Source organism: Macrobrachium nipponense, chromosome 2, assembly GCF_015104395.2.
Source record: "Macrobrachium nipponense isolate FS-2020 chromosome 2, ASM1510439v2, whole genome shotgun sequence".
Classification (NCBI taxonomy): Eukaryota; Metazoa; Arthropoda; class Malacostraca; order Decapoda; family Palaemonidae; genus Macrobrachium; species Macrobrachium nipponense.
The window spans coordinates 70,272,142-70,290,415 of record NC_087201.1 but is presented as its reverse complement, the minus strand read 5'-3'; the positions used below and the strand labels follow the sequence as shown (position 1 = coordinate 70,290,415).

Below are 18,274 nucleotides of genomic sequence, written 5' to 3'. Positions count from 1 at the left end.
CTATGACTAAAGAGGTCATTCGGCGTTGAAACGGAAATTGACAGTAAAAGTTTGAAAGGTGTAACAGAAGGAAAACCTCGCAGTTGCACTGTGAATCAATTGTTATAGGAGAGGGTGGAAAGTAAGATGGAAGAAAAAGAATATGAAAGGAGGTACAACAAAAGAACGAAACGGGTGCAGCTAGGGGCCAAAGAGACGCTGCAGTGCACTGACGCCACTAACTCCAAAGGGTACACAAAATGTACCATATCTGGAACTAGACTTAATTCAGCGCTGATGAACATGTAAAGCATAAATCCACGGACTTGATCCAACATAGCCCTTGGAACCTATGCATTTGACCCAGTGAGCTTGTTTAACCACCTCGTACTAATTCCACTTGGCTGTCAAGACTCTTCAACTTTGGTATATTTTGTTCTTATTCAAGAGTAAATCCCTTGAGAGAATTCTGTACATACGATAAATGTAACCCAGCAATTTTGCCTCCTACTTCCAGATAATTACACAAAAATTCCTGGCTTTATCATAAGTATGGAGAGCACTAAACTGAAAGATACAGCGTAAACACTGATTCTGTTCAGAAGCTAACAACAGAAAAATATTTAATTACAGCAGTACCAACACAATTTATTTCATGCATAGCTGAGTTTCAGCTAAGGACAAGATGTCTCAAGATTTTGTTTATTGCTATTATATTGTAAGTGTCCTCTATTATGTTAAGGAATGTTTCAGTGATCTAGTGTTTCAAACACTACTAATCTTAATTTTTAGTTTTTGGTAAATTCAATACTGTGGTTTTTTCTCCCTTTGTTTGTTTGTTTGTATGTTGTTTTTTTTCGTTACATGGAACCAGTGGTTATTCAGCAACGGGACCGACGGCTTTACATAACTTTCGAACCACGTCGAGTGAAATTCTATCACCAGAAATACACATCTTTCACTCATCAGTGGAATGCCTGAGAATCGAACTCGCGGCTGCCGAGGTGGCACATCAACACCATACCGACCACGCCACCAAGGCGCTTTCTCCTTTAATTACTTTTTTTCCAAATTTTGTTACTGTACTGTAAATATACTTATATCTCCAGTCATGAGAACTTTGCATCTTATTGTCGATGACGCCAGTTCTGACATTGTTTTCAGTGCTGTAAATTTTATTCTTTCCTTATTGTCTCCTAAAAGATCACATGGAATTTTGTTCCGGTGCACTTTATTTCCTAGAATAATTTGGAGTGCTTTAAATGTTTGGGTTTGGATAAAAGTTATTAATACTAAAGGATAATGATCATTAGAATATGAAAAAATTACCATCAATTCAATTTTTTATTTCTGAACCAAACCTGTCAACAGTTTGAATACTTGAGGGGGACTTGTGTGCATTAAAGTCATAAAATAATAGCAACGGCTGTGGTAATAACTCATATATATTTTGTTTTATATACAGTACAATACAAATGGTTACTTGGAACAGGTACTGTCATACATAAGAAAATACTGAAATGAAAGACTATTATGTATAAGTTTCTAATATGAATGTAGTATACATTGCAGTTTCACGGTCATTACGTATTGCTTTTCATAGAATGCCTGGCTAATTGGTAGCTTTTAACATTTTCCCCCCAAAGTGCTAGACAAACACATGGGATTATAGTTAAATTTAAGTCCTTGCAGTTTGCCCATATGAATTCTTGATTCAAGTCTGTTTACATTCCAATGTATTATTTAAGGATTGATAGTAAGCAGGTTATGGCAATTATTTTGCCTGATTTTTTTCTTTGTTTGTAATGGTACGGTACATTTGACTGCTTTGATTTGAGACTTCATATTTTTGTTGTAAACAGTATAATGAACACAAGCATTCTCAACTATGACTTTCTGGGTTATCTTTGATGCTAACTGCCATGCGTTTCATACACTTGCAATTATTCTTTTCACAGCCAATGTGCATGACTGCACTTACAGAGGCTAAATGACACCTGCAATTTTACTGATCACTGATTTTTCTCAAGGTGCCTTGTAACTACTTTTGCTGTATCATTATCAGAACCTAATACCCATTTAGTGTCAGCAGCAAACTTGCTTATCAAACTAACCATTTCTATGCCAGTCACTGATGCAGACTATGAAGAGGAAAAGACCAAGCACTGAACTTTGAGGCGGATACTTGTGACTTGTTGCCAGGAGGATATCTCTTAAGCTTTCAATTCTTTTACATAACTGAACTTACCTTAACATCATTTTTTTTATTTAACCTTCATCAGCTGGAAATCTAATTAAAGTATATTGTTGATTCTTCAAGTCATCTACTAAAATGAGCATTTTGTATCTTCCCAAGACGTATTATCAGGCTGACAGCCTGCAGTCCACTGATTCGTCCTTGGAATCCTTAATCCTTCTTCAATTTTGGGGCATTATTTGACATTCTCCAATTCTTCATTGCTGATCTCTGCTCCAAAGTTGTTTTGTGTGTCACTGAAATGAAAAGCAATGTCCTCTTTTGCTTCTTTATGACCGTCGAGAGAATCCATCTAGATGTGTGGACTACTACTGGTTTGACTAACATTTTAATTTTTAAAATGTTATCTTTATTTTCCCCAATACAGTAGCTTATTTCCTTAGTAAGTTAATGGGACAACTGAAATGTCTCAAGCGTCCTCTTCATATGAACACTGCAAAGTATGTATTTATTTAGTAGATCTGCCATACCCGAGTAAGTGCTGATATTACTACCATCATCATCTTGTAAAGGTACCTTTGTAATCTGGATTGGTTGTTCTCGTGTACAAAAGATGCATTTGTATTTTCTTTTGCACAAGATATGGTCTTATCTTTTTCTATCTATCTATTGATTAATGTCAAATCCTATGCAACTCTGATGCAAGAAATTAATGTTTATTCAGATGTTTCTTCCTAATACAGGTGCCCATTTAAATAGCTCCTTACCTAGATGCTTCGTAATTGCTATTTGAAGAAACGCCCAATTTATTCCCAAATGCCCATCTAATAATTCTGCCTATTGCATATTGTCAGATGACCTTTGCTTTCAACTGAATCCAGTGTGTCCCAACGAACCCATTCATGACTCCATCCTTTCATATTGGAAAGAACCCCACTCACAAACACAATACGGTTTTGTTTGTGCTCAGTTTTAGCTGCTAACTTCCTGTAAATGCAAGCATTGCAATGGTCTCTAAGCAAAATGCTTATTTCTTCTATGTTCATTTTCATTACTTTTTTAATAATCTTTTACTTTCAAAAGCAATTATGTTGTTATATCCTTATATCAATAATTGTGTGTGAACCACAGCCTCATGCTTTGACGAGTAATGTGCCTTAGCCTTCAGCACTGCAGTTTGGTTAAGCTTTCGACCTGAATAGATAGAAACTAATTATATTGTTAATATGTATATATAGAGAAATAGCTTATTTCCTTTCCTAATTTATCATGTAGTATATATTGTACAAGTGACTACTACTGATATATTATGAAGTATGTTTAAAGTTGAAATACTAATTGTTTTCAAACATCACTTCCCAGATTTCTAAAAGCAATGTTCTGATTTTAATCATCTTGTTTATAATCAATCAGTGTGAAAAGGAGGAAAAACTGCTCCACTAAAACTTCACCACATTAATAGCTTTTCTGTGTACATTTCAATGTTGTGCAATAATAATTAGTCAGTTTGGTTCAGAATGCATCTCTTCACACCTGATTAGTAAAACACTTCCATTTTGGTAGGCTATTCCACTCTTCTCATTTGCATAACTACCCTATATTTGTTAGCAATTTTATTATATCATTACGTAAGTTCCTTTATCATTGATGGTCCCTTAGGTGACATCCTGTTAAGAGCCAAGATACAGCAGAATATATGTAATTAACTCTACTCTGTCAGCAACAGACAGGTTGCAATTTAAACAAATGTTGTTAACAATGACAACAGCATCACTTTAATGGCAGATCCACAAACTAATGGCAACAGATTCAAATCATGCCAGACCATGAGTTGCCATACTACAGAATTCTAGATAGTTAATGTTAAAAGATCCCCAAAAAGGGGTAGTGCCATCAGTGGTGGACTGATAGCAATAATTAAAAGTTCCGAGCTGTACCTCTGTTCATATTCTCTCTCTCCTTCATCGTACTTTCTGCCCCCTCCTAATAAATTGTTTCAACATTATTTTCAGTGCTGAATGACCTCATAGGTCCGAGTGCTTGGCCTTTGGGCTAATTTTAAATTCCAATGATAGAGATCTCAAGCCTTTTACAGTTTTTACCCTTAGTATTGCTATTTAACTACTAAAATAGTTTGAGTACTCAAAAGTTTTTTTCTCTTGTCCCACTCCAGCAAAGGCGGTGTGAAAATGCAATCTCATTTGTAATATGTACACACATGCTGAGATTTACACACTGCAATCCACATTGTCAAATCTACTCTGTCAACACTCAAGCATAAGTTAAGTTTTTATTCTTTCCTTGAATGACTTTATATTTCTAGTCCCAAAAATATATATAAATCTATTTTCTTTTGATAACAAAATATATTTTTTCCCATTTATATCTGTGGATGCAAATGGTGTATTAACTTGGGTGGTTTAGGATTGGTAAATCTACAATTATTTCTCTGTTGGTTTTATCTGCACCTGTTTAACCAAGCACTCGAATGCCTATATGTTACAGGTTCTGTGTCTGTTACCTTATTACCTCACAGAAATAAACCATTATACTACTTGTATGGGGATAATATAAATATGTTATTTTTATTAAACAATTAAGTTTCATATATATATATAGTACTTACTACTATACTTACCAAGTAATTACACAGCTATACGTAGTTCCAATTTGCACGGCAGCCTAATTTTAAAAAATTGTGGTGTTATTTCTAATGTTTCTTTGCAGGTGACTAAGCTTGCCCACTATTGTGGAATAAGAACAACAAAGCAGAAGAGCTCAATTCGTTTTTGACCTTATGTCCATGAGAGAGAAGGAGGGAGGGCTCTAACTCTGTAATTAATTGGTAAGTATATATAAAACTTAATTATGAAAATAAAATTTTCTTATAAGTAACTTACCAAGTAATTACAGCTGAATCTGACATTGAAAGGGGGTTGGAATACATGGGCAAATTCTACTACAAAACATAAGTTGTGGTAATGACTTTTGAAAGAAAAAAATTGCTAGCACTAATGCAATGCTTACTTATTGTTTCCTTAACTGGTAAGAGAGCTACTGCAGGTAAATACTGGCTCTGGTTGGTGCTCGTCATATCCTGTTGTGGCATGACAGTATAGCCATGGGTCACCACTGCTTAGGTGGCAACTTGCAGTGAAGGATATGTCCGATGGCTAGCAAACCTTAAGAGAGATGCCCTTGCCTTGGGTGCACTACCAGAATAAAATTAAGCAGACAATGCTGTCACCTACACTAAAATAAAAACCACAACCAGTCCTCTAAAACTTGTGGGTAGTCCAGGTACATAGTACCCCTAGGTTCTGCCAGACTTCACACCCTACATCAAGGCAAAGAGAGAGAGAGGAGAAAAGTGCACTTCCTATGCTTCTTCCCTCAATATCATGCTAGCCACTGAAAAGGCCCCTATGTACTGCAATTCTTGAACATTATTTCTACATCTTGCAAATACGTAGTGCCAGGTGAAGATTAATTTACACTTCCAATAAGTAGACTGCAATATGGAAGAGAGGGACATAATGTGCTTGAAGACAAGAGGTAGTGACTGCTCGGACTTTGTGAGCTTTTTATCTAGAAAAAGGCAAGATGTCTTCTTGAATCTGGGAATGTGCCTAGGAAATCAGGTCCCTTAAGAACAACTACAATGTGTTCTTAGAGAGAGTGTGGGAAGGATTCTTAGCAGAGCACCAGAGGGTGCTGGATGATCCTCTAATCTTATCAGTCCTGTTCAGATAACACATTAATGCTCTAATGGGTCAAAGAACCCTTCCTTCTTCCGGGGCATGGATTTCCATTAAACTGTTAATGGTGACAAAAGGGGCCAGGAGTTGGAGGGTACCTTGTTCTTGGCTAGAAAGCTGAGAGTAAAGGAGCAAAATGCATCTCCTTGAGCAAATCCTACCCTCTTATTGATGGCCTGAAGCTCATTGACATGCTTGGCATTAGCCAAAGCAACCAGGAAGTCTTTTGAGTGAGATCCCTCAAGACATAAAACAGAGGGGTTCGAAAGAAAGGCCAGTTAGCCACTTCAATACCATATCAAGATTCCATGGGACTGAGTTGACCATCCTCTTTTTAGATGTGTCGAAATACTTGATGAGGTCATTAAGATCCTGGTTTAACGACAGACCCACACCTCTATGACAGACCCCTAGAGGTTCTCAGGTAATGAAGAACATCTGCGATCTGAGTAAAAGATGTTACAGACGAGAAATTATGTCTGCTACACCATCTGTGGAAGATTGCCCACTTGGCTTCGTAGGCTTTGCAAGAAGACAGATGTCTCCATCTTGCAATAGTCTCTGCAGCTGGTCTTGAAAATCCCTTCGCTCTGATGAGTCTCCAGACAGGTTGAAGTCTGTCAGGGCAAGAGCGGAGAACCCCCCTTTGTGGTATCTCCTAAAGTCAGGCTGTCTGAGTGGATGCAGTTTTTTGGGAAGGAGCCTTGGGAAGTCAACTAAAACCCACAGAAGGTCTGGGAACCACTCTTTCAGAGACCAGAACAGGGCTATGAGAGTCATTGTTGCACTGTGCTGTGTCTGGAACTTATTTAGCACTTCCCTGACCATATTTTAGGTTGGGAAGGCATCGAGATCTAGATTAGACCAATTCAGAAGCATGGTATTTGTTGCCCATGCCAGAGGATCTGGGGCTGGTGAACAGAAGAGAGGAGGGCATTCCTCGATGTGGTGAACAGGTCCAAGGTTGGTCTGCCCCAAAACTTCCAAAGGTCAATGAAAGCCAGGGGTCCAAGGTCAAGCTTGTGGAAGGAACTTTTTGTGACAAGCATTACTTGATTCTGATCTAACCAAAGGAGGTGGTCCTTTGAAGGGGATTGGAGAAGCCAGTCGTTCAGATAAAGGCAGATGTTTATGCTGAAAAGATGAAACCATTTTGCTAGATGGGTAAGAACTCAAGTGAAAAGGCAGATGTTTATGCTGAAAAGATCAAACTATGTTGCTAGAGGGGTAAGAACTCAAGTGAAAACCTGACAAGCTGTAGAGAGGCTGAAGCACACAGCCCGAAACTGAAAAAATTTGCCCTGAAAGACTAACCTGAGATACCTCCTGTAGACCGGAAAGATGGGGACATGAAGTATGCATCCTGCATGTTAAGGTAATCATCCAATCACCCTGGTGAATGGACTAAGTGGTGCGCCTTCATCTTGAATTTCATCTTCTGGATGAAGAGATGCTGGGTGATGACGTCAAGGACAGGTCTCTAACCCCGCAAATGACTTGGGGGCCTACGAACAGATGGTTGTAAAATCCTGTGCTGAAATACTCGACTTCCTCTACAGCCCTCTTTACGACGGGGGATGCAACCTCTTCTGAAAGGGCTGAATACTTCTCCAAGCCTTTCGAGTATGCTGTCAAAATGATTGGTGAATAACTAAAGGGGGTTTTCCCCTGAATGGGATGAAGTAGCCATCCTTCAGAACCTTGACAATCCAATGTTCCACCCCTCTGATACTCCACTTCTCCCAAAAATGTAGATGTCTGGCTCCTACTGGTGCACAAAGGACTTTTTCTTAACTTCTTGGAGGTAGACTTGACAGGGGTCTTCTTGACTGCTCTGGCTGAGAAATGTACATTGGAGTGGACCTGGGTTACGACTTCTGCTTACCTCCACGAAAGGGCTCCTGTTGGGGAGACAAACGTGGACTACTCTTTAGGTCGTCTGTAGGACTATGCAAGATGGTCCTGTGTAGACTTCTTCAGGAGGTCTGAAGCTATCACCTTTAGTGGCTTGAGGGAAGAAGTATGATGCAGAGGAGAAAAAAGGATGGATGACTTTTGAGTTTGAGAGACTCCTTTGGTAGTGAAAGAACACCATAACTCTCTTTTCTTAAGGACCCGTAGAGAGAAAAGAGCTGCAAGTTCAAGTGAGCCATCTGTGATGGCTTTGTCCACACGAGATAGGACTCAAAGCCAGTCCAAAGCGAAGTCTCCTGCAGAGTCCAAACTGTCCAATCTAGAAACTGAAAACCTTGAAAATGTTCCAAAAATGAAAACATTACTTTCTCTGACGAGAAGGCTGAAGGACGTGAAGAATCAATGAGACCGGAGAAGTCTCCTATGGCAGAATAGCAAAGGAGGCCTTACCTTGTTCTCTCTTTGCAGAGTGCCAATCTCCAGCCTCTTTGAGAACTTTCCTTGAAGAGGAGGAAAGAACCATCTTGGGGACCCGGGCACTAGCACCTGGATGGCTCCTCATCAGGAAGGTTGAGGAAGGCAAGACCATGGCAGCTGAAGCAAAATAGGCTGGAAACCTCATCAGGAAATACTGGAGATAAGCCGCATGATCTAACTCCTCTTCATTGGAGGAGACTGGCAACAGACAAATCATTAGCTGTCTTGGCTACAGCAGGAGCTTTCTTAAGCAAGCCCATAATATCAGCAAGCTGCCACTTGATGGGTACCGAGGATGGATCATCTCGATCTACAGCAGGCACCAGGCTGGACACTGATGTTGAAGAGTTGGTGCCAGGAGCAGGCACTGGGCTTTTGGCAACTGGCGCTAGGAACTAGCACCAGGCACTCGGAAGCTGGCGCCTGGTGCTTGGGAGCTGGCAACGAGCACTCGGTAGTTGATGTCGGGTGCTCAAAAGTATGGGTGCCCGAACAAAGATGTTGGCACCTGAGGGTCGTTGGGTGCTTGGGAGCCAAATACTGGCGTTCAACAAAATCATCAGGAGAAAAATACTCCAGCCTGTCCCATGCACTGCAGGATGGTTGAGGGCTGTGATTCAGCTCTTTATACAGCTTACTGAGCAGTGGAGAAAAGCGACCATCATCATCAGCATGCCTCTTCTGTGGACGAGGTAAATCTAGGTAGTGCTGTAGGTGCCTCTTGTCAGGGTTGGAATCAGAATTGGACAACAACTAGTGAACATCCACAGAGATGCCTTTCCAGTGGCTGTCTGTCAGAGACTGGATGCGTGCAGCAGACTCGACTGAGGGAGCGACTACCTGTGGGCAAACCCCACTGGCTTCCCTTGGACTTCTGGCAGGTTATCTTCCAGGTTCATGGGCCTTTGTCTAAGAGAACCAGCAGGATGAGCAGCCACCTCCTCCACTTGCACAACACTGTCACTATGCACTTTGTCCATGAGGACCTGAAGGGATCAATGTCGGAAGCATGGGAGCCAGGCATGCGAGTAGGTGGGACAATAGTAGGAGGGCTGGTGCTAGAAAATTCTGGAACAGGGGATGAATGAATAGCAATACTATCTACAGTCCTAGGATCGAGAGTAGACTCTAGGCTAAGTAAAGCCCTGCTTTTGGTTCTAGCAGCCAACTTTATCTTTCTACCCCTTTCAAGTTTATCAAGGTGAGATTTTAAAACTTTCCACTGCTTATCATTCCAGTTCTCACATTCATCACAAGTTTTCTCCTTATTACACACTTGTCCCTTGCATTTAGAACAAATAAAGGCAATCCCTGGTTATTGGCAGGGGTTTTGTTCTGATGGCTTGGCTATAATCAATAACTGCCAATAACTAGAAATCAGTGACTTTTGGTTATTGGTGCCTCAGTTAGTTGCGTACTGGCACCAATAACCGATTATCAGCTGGAAATCCAGAAATCAGCAATTTTTGGTTATTGGTGCCCCTATTAGGTATGCATCAGCATCAATACCTGATTGTCGGCACTGATACGCGGCTGGAAATTGCCCACTTTCATCACTAGACAAGCCCACAAAACTGGATTGCTTATAACTGGGGGTTGCCTGTAGTATGCATCGGAGGAGTTCCGAGTCAGATATATCTAAGCAAAAAGGCTAGAAAAAACCTGATCTAAAAGCTTTCAAGCTTGAAGGTTAAGAAAAAGAAATAATACTTTACTGAATTCCTGGAAAGAATCAACCAAACGCCGATGCAAAGGTTGCTGCACACACCCGATGTTTAGATAAGGAGCCAGCAGAAACGAATTGAGTTCTTCTACTTTGTTGTTCCTATTGATCCCAGATGGGGGGGGGGGGGGGGGGGGGGGGGGGGTTAGTAGTAGTACTAGTACTAGTTTCCTACACAAAAACAATAGACGTGCTACAGCAAATTCTAAAAATTAGGCTAACGTGTGATTTAAAACTATACCTATGTAATTACTTGGTTTGTTATTTACTATATGAAAATTTTCAATTTGTAGCGAGGTTTTCGGAATTCCTTTACCAGTTTCTTAGCTCTGCAACACAGGAATGACTTGCTTTTCTCTTCCATTAACTTTTGTTAAACTTTCCAGGTCACTGCCTGACACTGAAGTACTATTTTTAGTGTGCAATGGTTGCACATTAAAACATACGGTTCAATTTACACATTCATTTTAATTAAATTTCCCCATGTAATAATGCCACAGAAATATAACAATAAAAACTAGTTGGGCAGTTGGAGCAGACTTCCATGAGGTTCAAGCAAATATGCTATCCTATTTCTCTCATAATTGACACTTTTCATGACAAGTTATATTTCATCTTTCAATAATATGAGGAGAGAATCACAGAAAGCAGATCTGTTTTATTTTCTCTTATTTCTTTTAGATAAGAAGAGAAGCAACTACCAAGTTTCATGGTAGTAATAAACACCCCATCTCAAGATGATATACATCTGGGATGATTATACTACTAGGGAGATGAACAAATCAAAATTTTAAGCCTAAACCATTTGGAAATACAATAAATATCAAAATACTTTCAAAATAAAAATGGAACCTTTCCTCAAAATTGCAAAAAATCAGGCTTTCCAAACAACCAAATGCCAGATGAGACTTTTACTATATATGTTCTGACATATGAACTATCTTACAAAGGCAAGTTCTAATCCTGGGGGACGGTCAAGTTTATTCTCATACCTTCAACAATCCTACTTGGTAACATACGAGAGATATCAATTACACCTTCAAATTAATTTTCATAAAAGGATACTTCCAACAAAGAGCATGTTAGGCAGCACAGTTTTTTCTGCAACTTTCTGTCCTCAATTAATAAACTTTATCTTTTAGTACTTTATATTTTCCTTTGCTCTCTTCTGACTATTTCAAATAATCCTGCTCCAATTTTTGGCAACATTCAGCAGGAAATCATCCAAGAAAGCAATGAGAACAGGAAAACAAGATTTAGTGGTCTGATTAATTAACTCATATTATTTATAAGGATAAAACTTTACATATTTAAATTTTTTTCTCTCTTCACTGAACCTCAAATTATCGTTATCACGAACTGAACCTAAAGTACTACTTCATGAGTTCAAAGTATCTACTAAATGTTCTAAACCTATTTGAAAACCTTGGTATCTAGAATATGCATACCATACACATACAGTAACTTTGATTTAATTTTTTTCCCACATAACTGGGAATCATGACTATTATGACACTTTGAAACAGTGAATGGGTTCACTACATAAAATTTACACATTTTGCTATCAGCCACAAAAAAATTACTACTTATCAATTACCTATTGACAGAATATTTCCCAATTTAGAGATTTTACATTAAATTCTCAAAGATCATTGATGCACAATGTATGTACGTACTTGATTACTGAGAGAAACACTTATCATAAGGTCAAAGGATTCTGATCTGAAATCAAAATATAGTTTTGGAGAACAAAAAATTACGCTATATTTGGTAAACAGATATGCTCCCCTTGAACAATGAACATCTAACTGTCATATGAACAGAGTAAAGAAAACACCTTCTAGCACAATGATCTATGATTAAAAAAAAAAATTAAAAACTATTAGAATCTTCCAAACCAGCTGAGGGTATATATATGGCTAGATTCTAAAACGAACTCTTCAAATACCAAGAAATTATAACGAAAATTATATATAACTTCCAATGACCTGCATGAAACAGCCAACAGGTAATCAAACACTGTACTTACATGAAGCTGACAGTCTACCTGGCAAGAGGCAATTTTACATGTTTACATTCCAAAAGCAATAAAATCCTCTCTTTTTTTATAGTTTGGAACAAAATATCTACCTAGTTACATTCCACTGACTAATGCAGAGATAAAACTTAAAGCATTTTCCTGCATCAATTTTATCAATCCATATTGTATCACTGATATCACAGACTCTAAAATCCTAGATTATGGTGCTAAATATCCTAAGGCAACCTTATCTTGCAGGAGTTACCTCCAAATCCTTAACTCTTTTGCTAACATGAGTTGATCACAGAACCAAACTGATGCTCTTTACACAAGCAAGTCCGACACATTAAACCACACCTTATCAAACTTCATTTGAAACTTCTGAATGGCTCTAAGAGAGGTAAGGCCATTAGGGTAAGGATCTCAGTTTTTTATTAATTGCTTATATTAAGATTAGGTGCTGTTATTAATCATTGCATAAAACTTTAAAACATCTTAAAAATTTAGCTTTACGCAAGTTAAACTAATATTCTCAACTTACAATGTTACCTTACACATGTAAGTCAAAACATAAACATGCACTTTTGATGCATAATTTTTTTTTTTTTCACAAAAATCTATTAGTGGTCAAACTGGCTTACAAAGAGACCAATATTTGTGAAGCCTATTAGAGTCTTGTGCAATACACATCTAAAGCTCTTTAATGATACTGTATTCATTCTGTATTTACGAACTTGGCAGATAATCCAACTTCATTTTAACTATAATCCCATAAATACAAAACTTATAAAACTAAAATAAAAGTAGCTTGAAAATAAATATACAAATATTTAACAAAGAAAAGTAACCCTACGTAAAACAATGGCAATGATATGCCAAATTCATAAAATCTACAAATAATAATAATTGGATATAATTAAAATAATACTGGTATTAGAACTATATTCTATGTAAGACTTCTAAAAAAAGTAATAAAAAATGTACCTGAATGGAAAACAAGTATTTCAGAGTACATGTGGGATACTGAATATTTACCAAAACCTCTACAGAATGCAAAGAGAACAAAAATGAACCCTTCAAGCATATATGTATCTGAGATAAAGTTAAATATAGTCTATGATACATCAACAAAATACATTTATTATCTGGCAACAATCTATAAGATACGAATAAAGCTACAATTCTTATGCTGTGAAGACTTCATACTTAAGAAGGAGGTGAATGAAAATAAAAACTTAAATAACATCACATTTGAAATGTCTTTTAACAACTGATCTTGTGTACTTGAAAAAAAAAAATAGTGCAAATGACTTAGTTGGAATAAATAGAGCACACAAAATGTGAGACTGGGCAACAAGGTATCGGAATGTGAGAAGTTACTTCGGATACAGCATACTTCCCAGTCTAGCACTGTCCCAACCTCAAGGCACAACCTTCTGAAGTTTATTATTCTCAAAAGATTATAAGGTGCTTTTCAGTCTTATGAAAGGCAATTAAATGCAGATGCACACACAAATCCTTATCAATGGCTCCCTAGGGTGAAACTTCAGTCTAGTGCTAAAATGAAAATGCAATAAGGTTTTGAGTTAGAATGTAAAGTACCATAAAGGATTTACCCTATGTGTTAATAACAGTATAGTTTAATTCTCTATTATCATCTAATTAACAAGACAACACAGAGTGAGGAGATATGACAATGACATTAAAGAATGTTTAGAGGTTCTTTAGCCATTGCAAGAAAGTGCAAGAGTGTAAGCTTTATCTCTAACCAAACCAAAACACTGCTGAATGGTTCTATGTCTTGCTATCCACTCAATTTGACACTGGCCCCCTTGCAATCCAAGCCGACTGGTAATGGTTGAAACAATGTCTTCATCCACAATTTCTGGAAAGATGAAGGTGCATCGGTTAAACTTTAAGCTTAAAAAAATAAATTCTCAACTTACTGCATTTTTAACTAAATTATTGAAAAAAGTCAGATCCTAACCTAAAAACATTAACACAAAATGCTAACCTATAAGTTTTAATCCTGTTTACTAAAAGTATTAACAAGAAATGCTGATCTATAAGTTCTAATCCTATTTATCAAAAATGCTAAATGATACTATGATTTGAAAAAAGGAAGTATTCTTGAGGAACAACCTATAAACACGGTCCCACACAATAACATGCACTTTCATGGAAGAGAAGAAAACTAGCATGAAATAATAAGATAAGTAGATAAGCATATACAGCACATACAAAAAGGAAATACAGGTCACAAAACCTTGGGCAATACTGAAAAGTAAATTCCCTGTAGATTTAGTTTCTCAGGCTCCAAGAACCATAACCAATAATGCTGCCTAGTGAACAATCAAGACAGGCTAGCAGTGAGACTGTGAAAGACTTCTCGCACAAGGTGGTTTGATAAAAGGGCACTTCAACAAAATGTGGACATCTTTCCTCTGTAAAATAAGTTTTGATGTATTTATGCCACTTACAGGTGGTGTAGCAAGGAATATATTCTAATTCTCAGCAAGTCTCTGGGGAAAAGGCTCCAAGTCTTGCCAGTTTCTTGACCCCAACTGATACTGCTTGCTAAGCTGGCTAACTTCATAGATTGATAGACCAACCTACTACAAATGTTTATACCTGGATGTTAATAGTTTTATCACAAAAAATACATTTTATGATGGGAAAAAAAAAAAAAAAAAAAAATAATAATAATAATGGGGGTATATGCTCCAGAAAGAAATCCGTGAATATGCGAGTCCGCAAATATGGGGGTTCACTGTATGTATGTATGTTATTATGTATGTTATTATGTATGTATGTATGTATGTATGTATATGTATATATGTGTATATGTATATATGTGTATGTGTATACTAGATCATATATATATATATATATATATATATATATATATATATATATATATATATATATATATACATATATATATATACAGTGGGGCTCGTTATCCACGGGTGATAGGGCCCAGAACCCCCCGTGATAAGTAAATACCCGTGTTATCCTGATACCCCCCTCAAAAATTGCTTAAAAACTGCCTACTTTAATAGTTAACCCACCCAAGACCACTATTCCAATGTTTATAAAACTGCCTACTTTAGTTCAAACACCAAATATGTTTTCATCTATCACCTAAAAACTAAATTCAAGACAGTTTTAAAGTTATTGTACAAAATTAGCCTTAAAAAATAAATGTAGTATATGGTACTACTGTACATATGTAGCTACTAAGCCTAGGGATTACAGCTAGAAGCCTACATACGCATGGTGGGCCTCCTTTTTTTTTTTTTTTTGTCTTTTTTTTTTTTTTTTTTTACAAGGAAAGAGAGGATGAGTGGTAAGAGAACTATCAAAATTATGTAAATCATATGGGTACTCACCAACAATCTATGTTGATAAAAGATGGCGACGATTTTTGCAGTGCAATCCAGTAATATAATAACGATAATGCTACCAGCAGTATGCACCGAAACATCTCTTCCCTTCGTCACAACACGTTAATATATTCCACGTAAAAACCTTCATCTGACCTTTAGGCGTCTTTCCCATAAGAGTAAAAGAATCAGGGCTTTAGGATGCCACATAAAGTAACTCGTTTATATGGGTACAATTTAAAGAACGCGCCGCACACCACATTCATAACAACAACAAACAAAACTTGGACAAACGTGAGTAGGCCAGTGTTGCCAACTGGGAATGGCAATTTCTTGCTAGATTTTGTTCCATAAAAGGCTAAAAAAAAATCACATACCGTATATACTCGAAATAACGGTGCAATCTCCCATATCGTACGACCCCCCCCCCAAAAATTTTTTTCACCAATAAACAGTGGGTTTTGTCATGTATCTCATGGTATCATGCAAGTTCATAAGGTTGGTGGTTTAGCCTGCTAATGAACTGAGTCATTCAGATATTTGTGCTGATGCTAGTCAAGTTACGGTAATTTTCTTATTAATCTCGAGAATTGAATAGAAAATCTCAAGATTAAAAATCCCAAGATAATAAAATAATTGTAAAAATAACACGCCTTGGAGTCCTTAATCATTCTTCTCTCTCTCTCTCTCTCTCTCTCTCTCTCTCCTATCTCTGTCATCTCTCCTCTCTCTCCTCTCTCTCTCTCTCTCTCAGGAATAAAAATACGTACGTACTGTAATTTGAGTCTTTCACCAACGGGTATCAGTAAATGTGTAGACATTGTGTGCGTGTTTAAAAAATGTGCAGTACACACACATTCCGATGTTTCGGTTTTTGGAATTTTCAGATTTCGGAAATGTGAGGTCAGATGCATAATCACAAACAAACACCATTACTGCAGCAAAAACATTCTTTCCCTTTATGTTTTTCATTATTGTTATTATTAATTACAGTTTATTTAAATAAATATTAATATAATACTGTTAAATGAATGTGAGATAATTAAGATCACCTATAATAAAATATGTGGGACAATTAATACCATATGTTCACTAATAGGTATTATTTCAAAACAAACATTCCCGTAAAAACACAAAAAATATATGTACATAACAATCAAAATATAATAATGTTTTGCAGTTCAACTTGTGAAATTTTAACAATAAGTATGACTATATAATATATTTCACCATATCGATCTTGAAGTTGAAGAGTCGTAAAATTCTGAGGATGGTCCGGGAAAAGGATTTGTACTTTGTGATTACGTATCGCTACAACACCATGTGGTATTTTCATACCACTATATTGATGGACGCATCGCTACGAGACACTGGTGTTTTTCATACCACTATACGTTAAAGTTAAAATGATCATATTATATTATGTTTTCACGAAGGAATAATTATATAAAGAAAATTATTGAGTAATTTTTGCCATCAGCAGTCAGAAAAATCACGAACATGGTAACGTTCAAACCTAGTGCCATCCATGGCATATGTCTATAAATAGAACAGAAGTAGAGGGCAGTCATTGGATAACAGATCTCCATGGCTACCAACCAACCAATCAGGTGTTAGTTATACTACTCTGTAATTTCTTAGAATGAATGTTTACACACGACGAAGCTAACGATGGATGTATGTGTTTTGCATACAGTACGTTAGTTTTAGTTTTTATTAGTTAAGTATTTTACTGATTTCATGAAGAATAGAATGATTCCTTCTCATTACTTTGAATGCAAAATGGCTTGAAGATTCTTCCGCAAAAAGAAGAGAGAAAAAAAATTTCCTTAGAAGATGATACTATTTACTAACGCTGGTTGACATACCTTCAAAACAAAATTCAGCTCTTTAATCTCTGGCAAAAATGTTAATCTATCCCGGCGACTAACAACAACAAAATTTTTGTTTGTTTTATCTTCCAAGTAGTACGTACTAGTAGTCCAGTGCACAGCTGTCGTCTGATCACTACTCATATGATTAACTTTGTATATAAAATTTGTGTGTATATAACTGTTAACTTTGTATATAAAAGTATGTGTATATAACTGTATGTAGTATTTGTATACGATTTAAATATGTATAGCCTAGTATTTATGCATTATATTATTAAAGTGTTTGAATGATGCTAAACGTATTTCAATATCCGAGGAAACAGTAGTAAAATTTTTCCCCACAATGAGTTTGGGTACATATGTATCTAAGATGACTTAAATTATAAAAGCCTTTTATGTATAAGCTAGCTTTTGCAACAACACATATCTGACGAAAAATTACTTGTGAAGGATGGTTTTTAGTAGTACAAATGATAGTTATTGTATCGTTAAAAATATCAAAGTGAACGAAGTCGCAAAGTCGATTCTATGTCATGTTTTTCCTAAAACGCATTGACTTAAAGGAGAACGTTATTTTGGTTGTTTTATCACTGCCACAAACCCATAACAATGCAGTGTATGTATGATAATTCTAAACTATTATTCACTACCAAAATAACGATGATATTTTGTATTGAAAATTAATGTTACATATATTCCAAACATTATTACTACGTAGCATGAATAGTACTATCAAATATTTCGAAAGATAATCTTGCTGTGAACGCTACCATAATTTTGATTTTCATATACGTACGTACATTTTTGTCAGCTGGCTGGCCTCGCATAGATAACATTGATTTCACTGATATGGAATTACTCCACGAATAGCCTTTTTATTATGAAGATATAACGACTTAAAGGAGAACGTTATTTTGGTTGTTTTTTTATCACTGCCACAAACCCA

General features: G+C 36.7%; 1 protein-coding gene across 1 annotated transcript in view; it reads right to left on the bottom strand.

Moving 5' to 3' along the window:
* Positions 1 to 10,944: 10,944 nt before the first annotated feature.
* Positions 10,945 to 18,274, bottom strand: part of LOC135220657 (glutamate--cysteine ligase regulatory subunit-like) — a 39,735-nt gene continuing 32,405 nt past the window's right edge. The window contains exon 5 of the mRNA XM_064258009.1: positions 10,945 to 13,953. Coding sequence (XP_064114079.1) covers positions 13,793 to 13,953 — 161 coding nt within the window. The 3' untranslated portion in view covers positions 10,945 to 13,792. The remainder of the gene's footprint in view (positions 13,954 to 18,274) is intronic.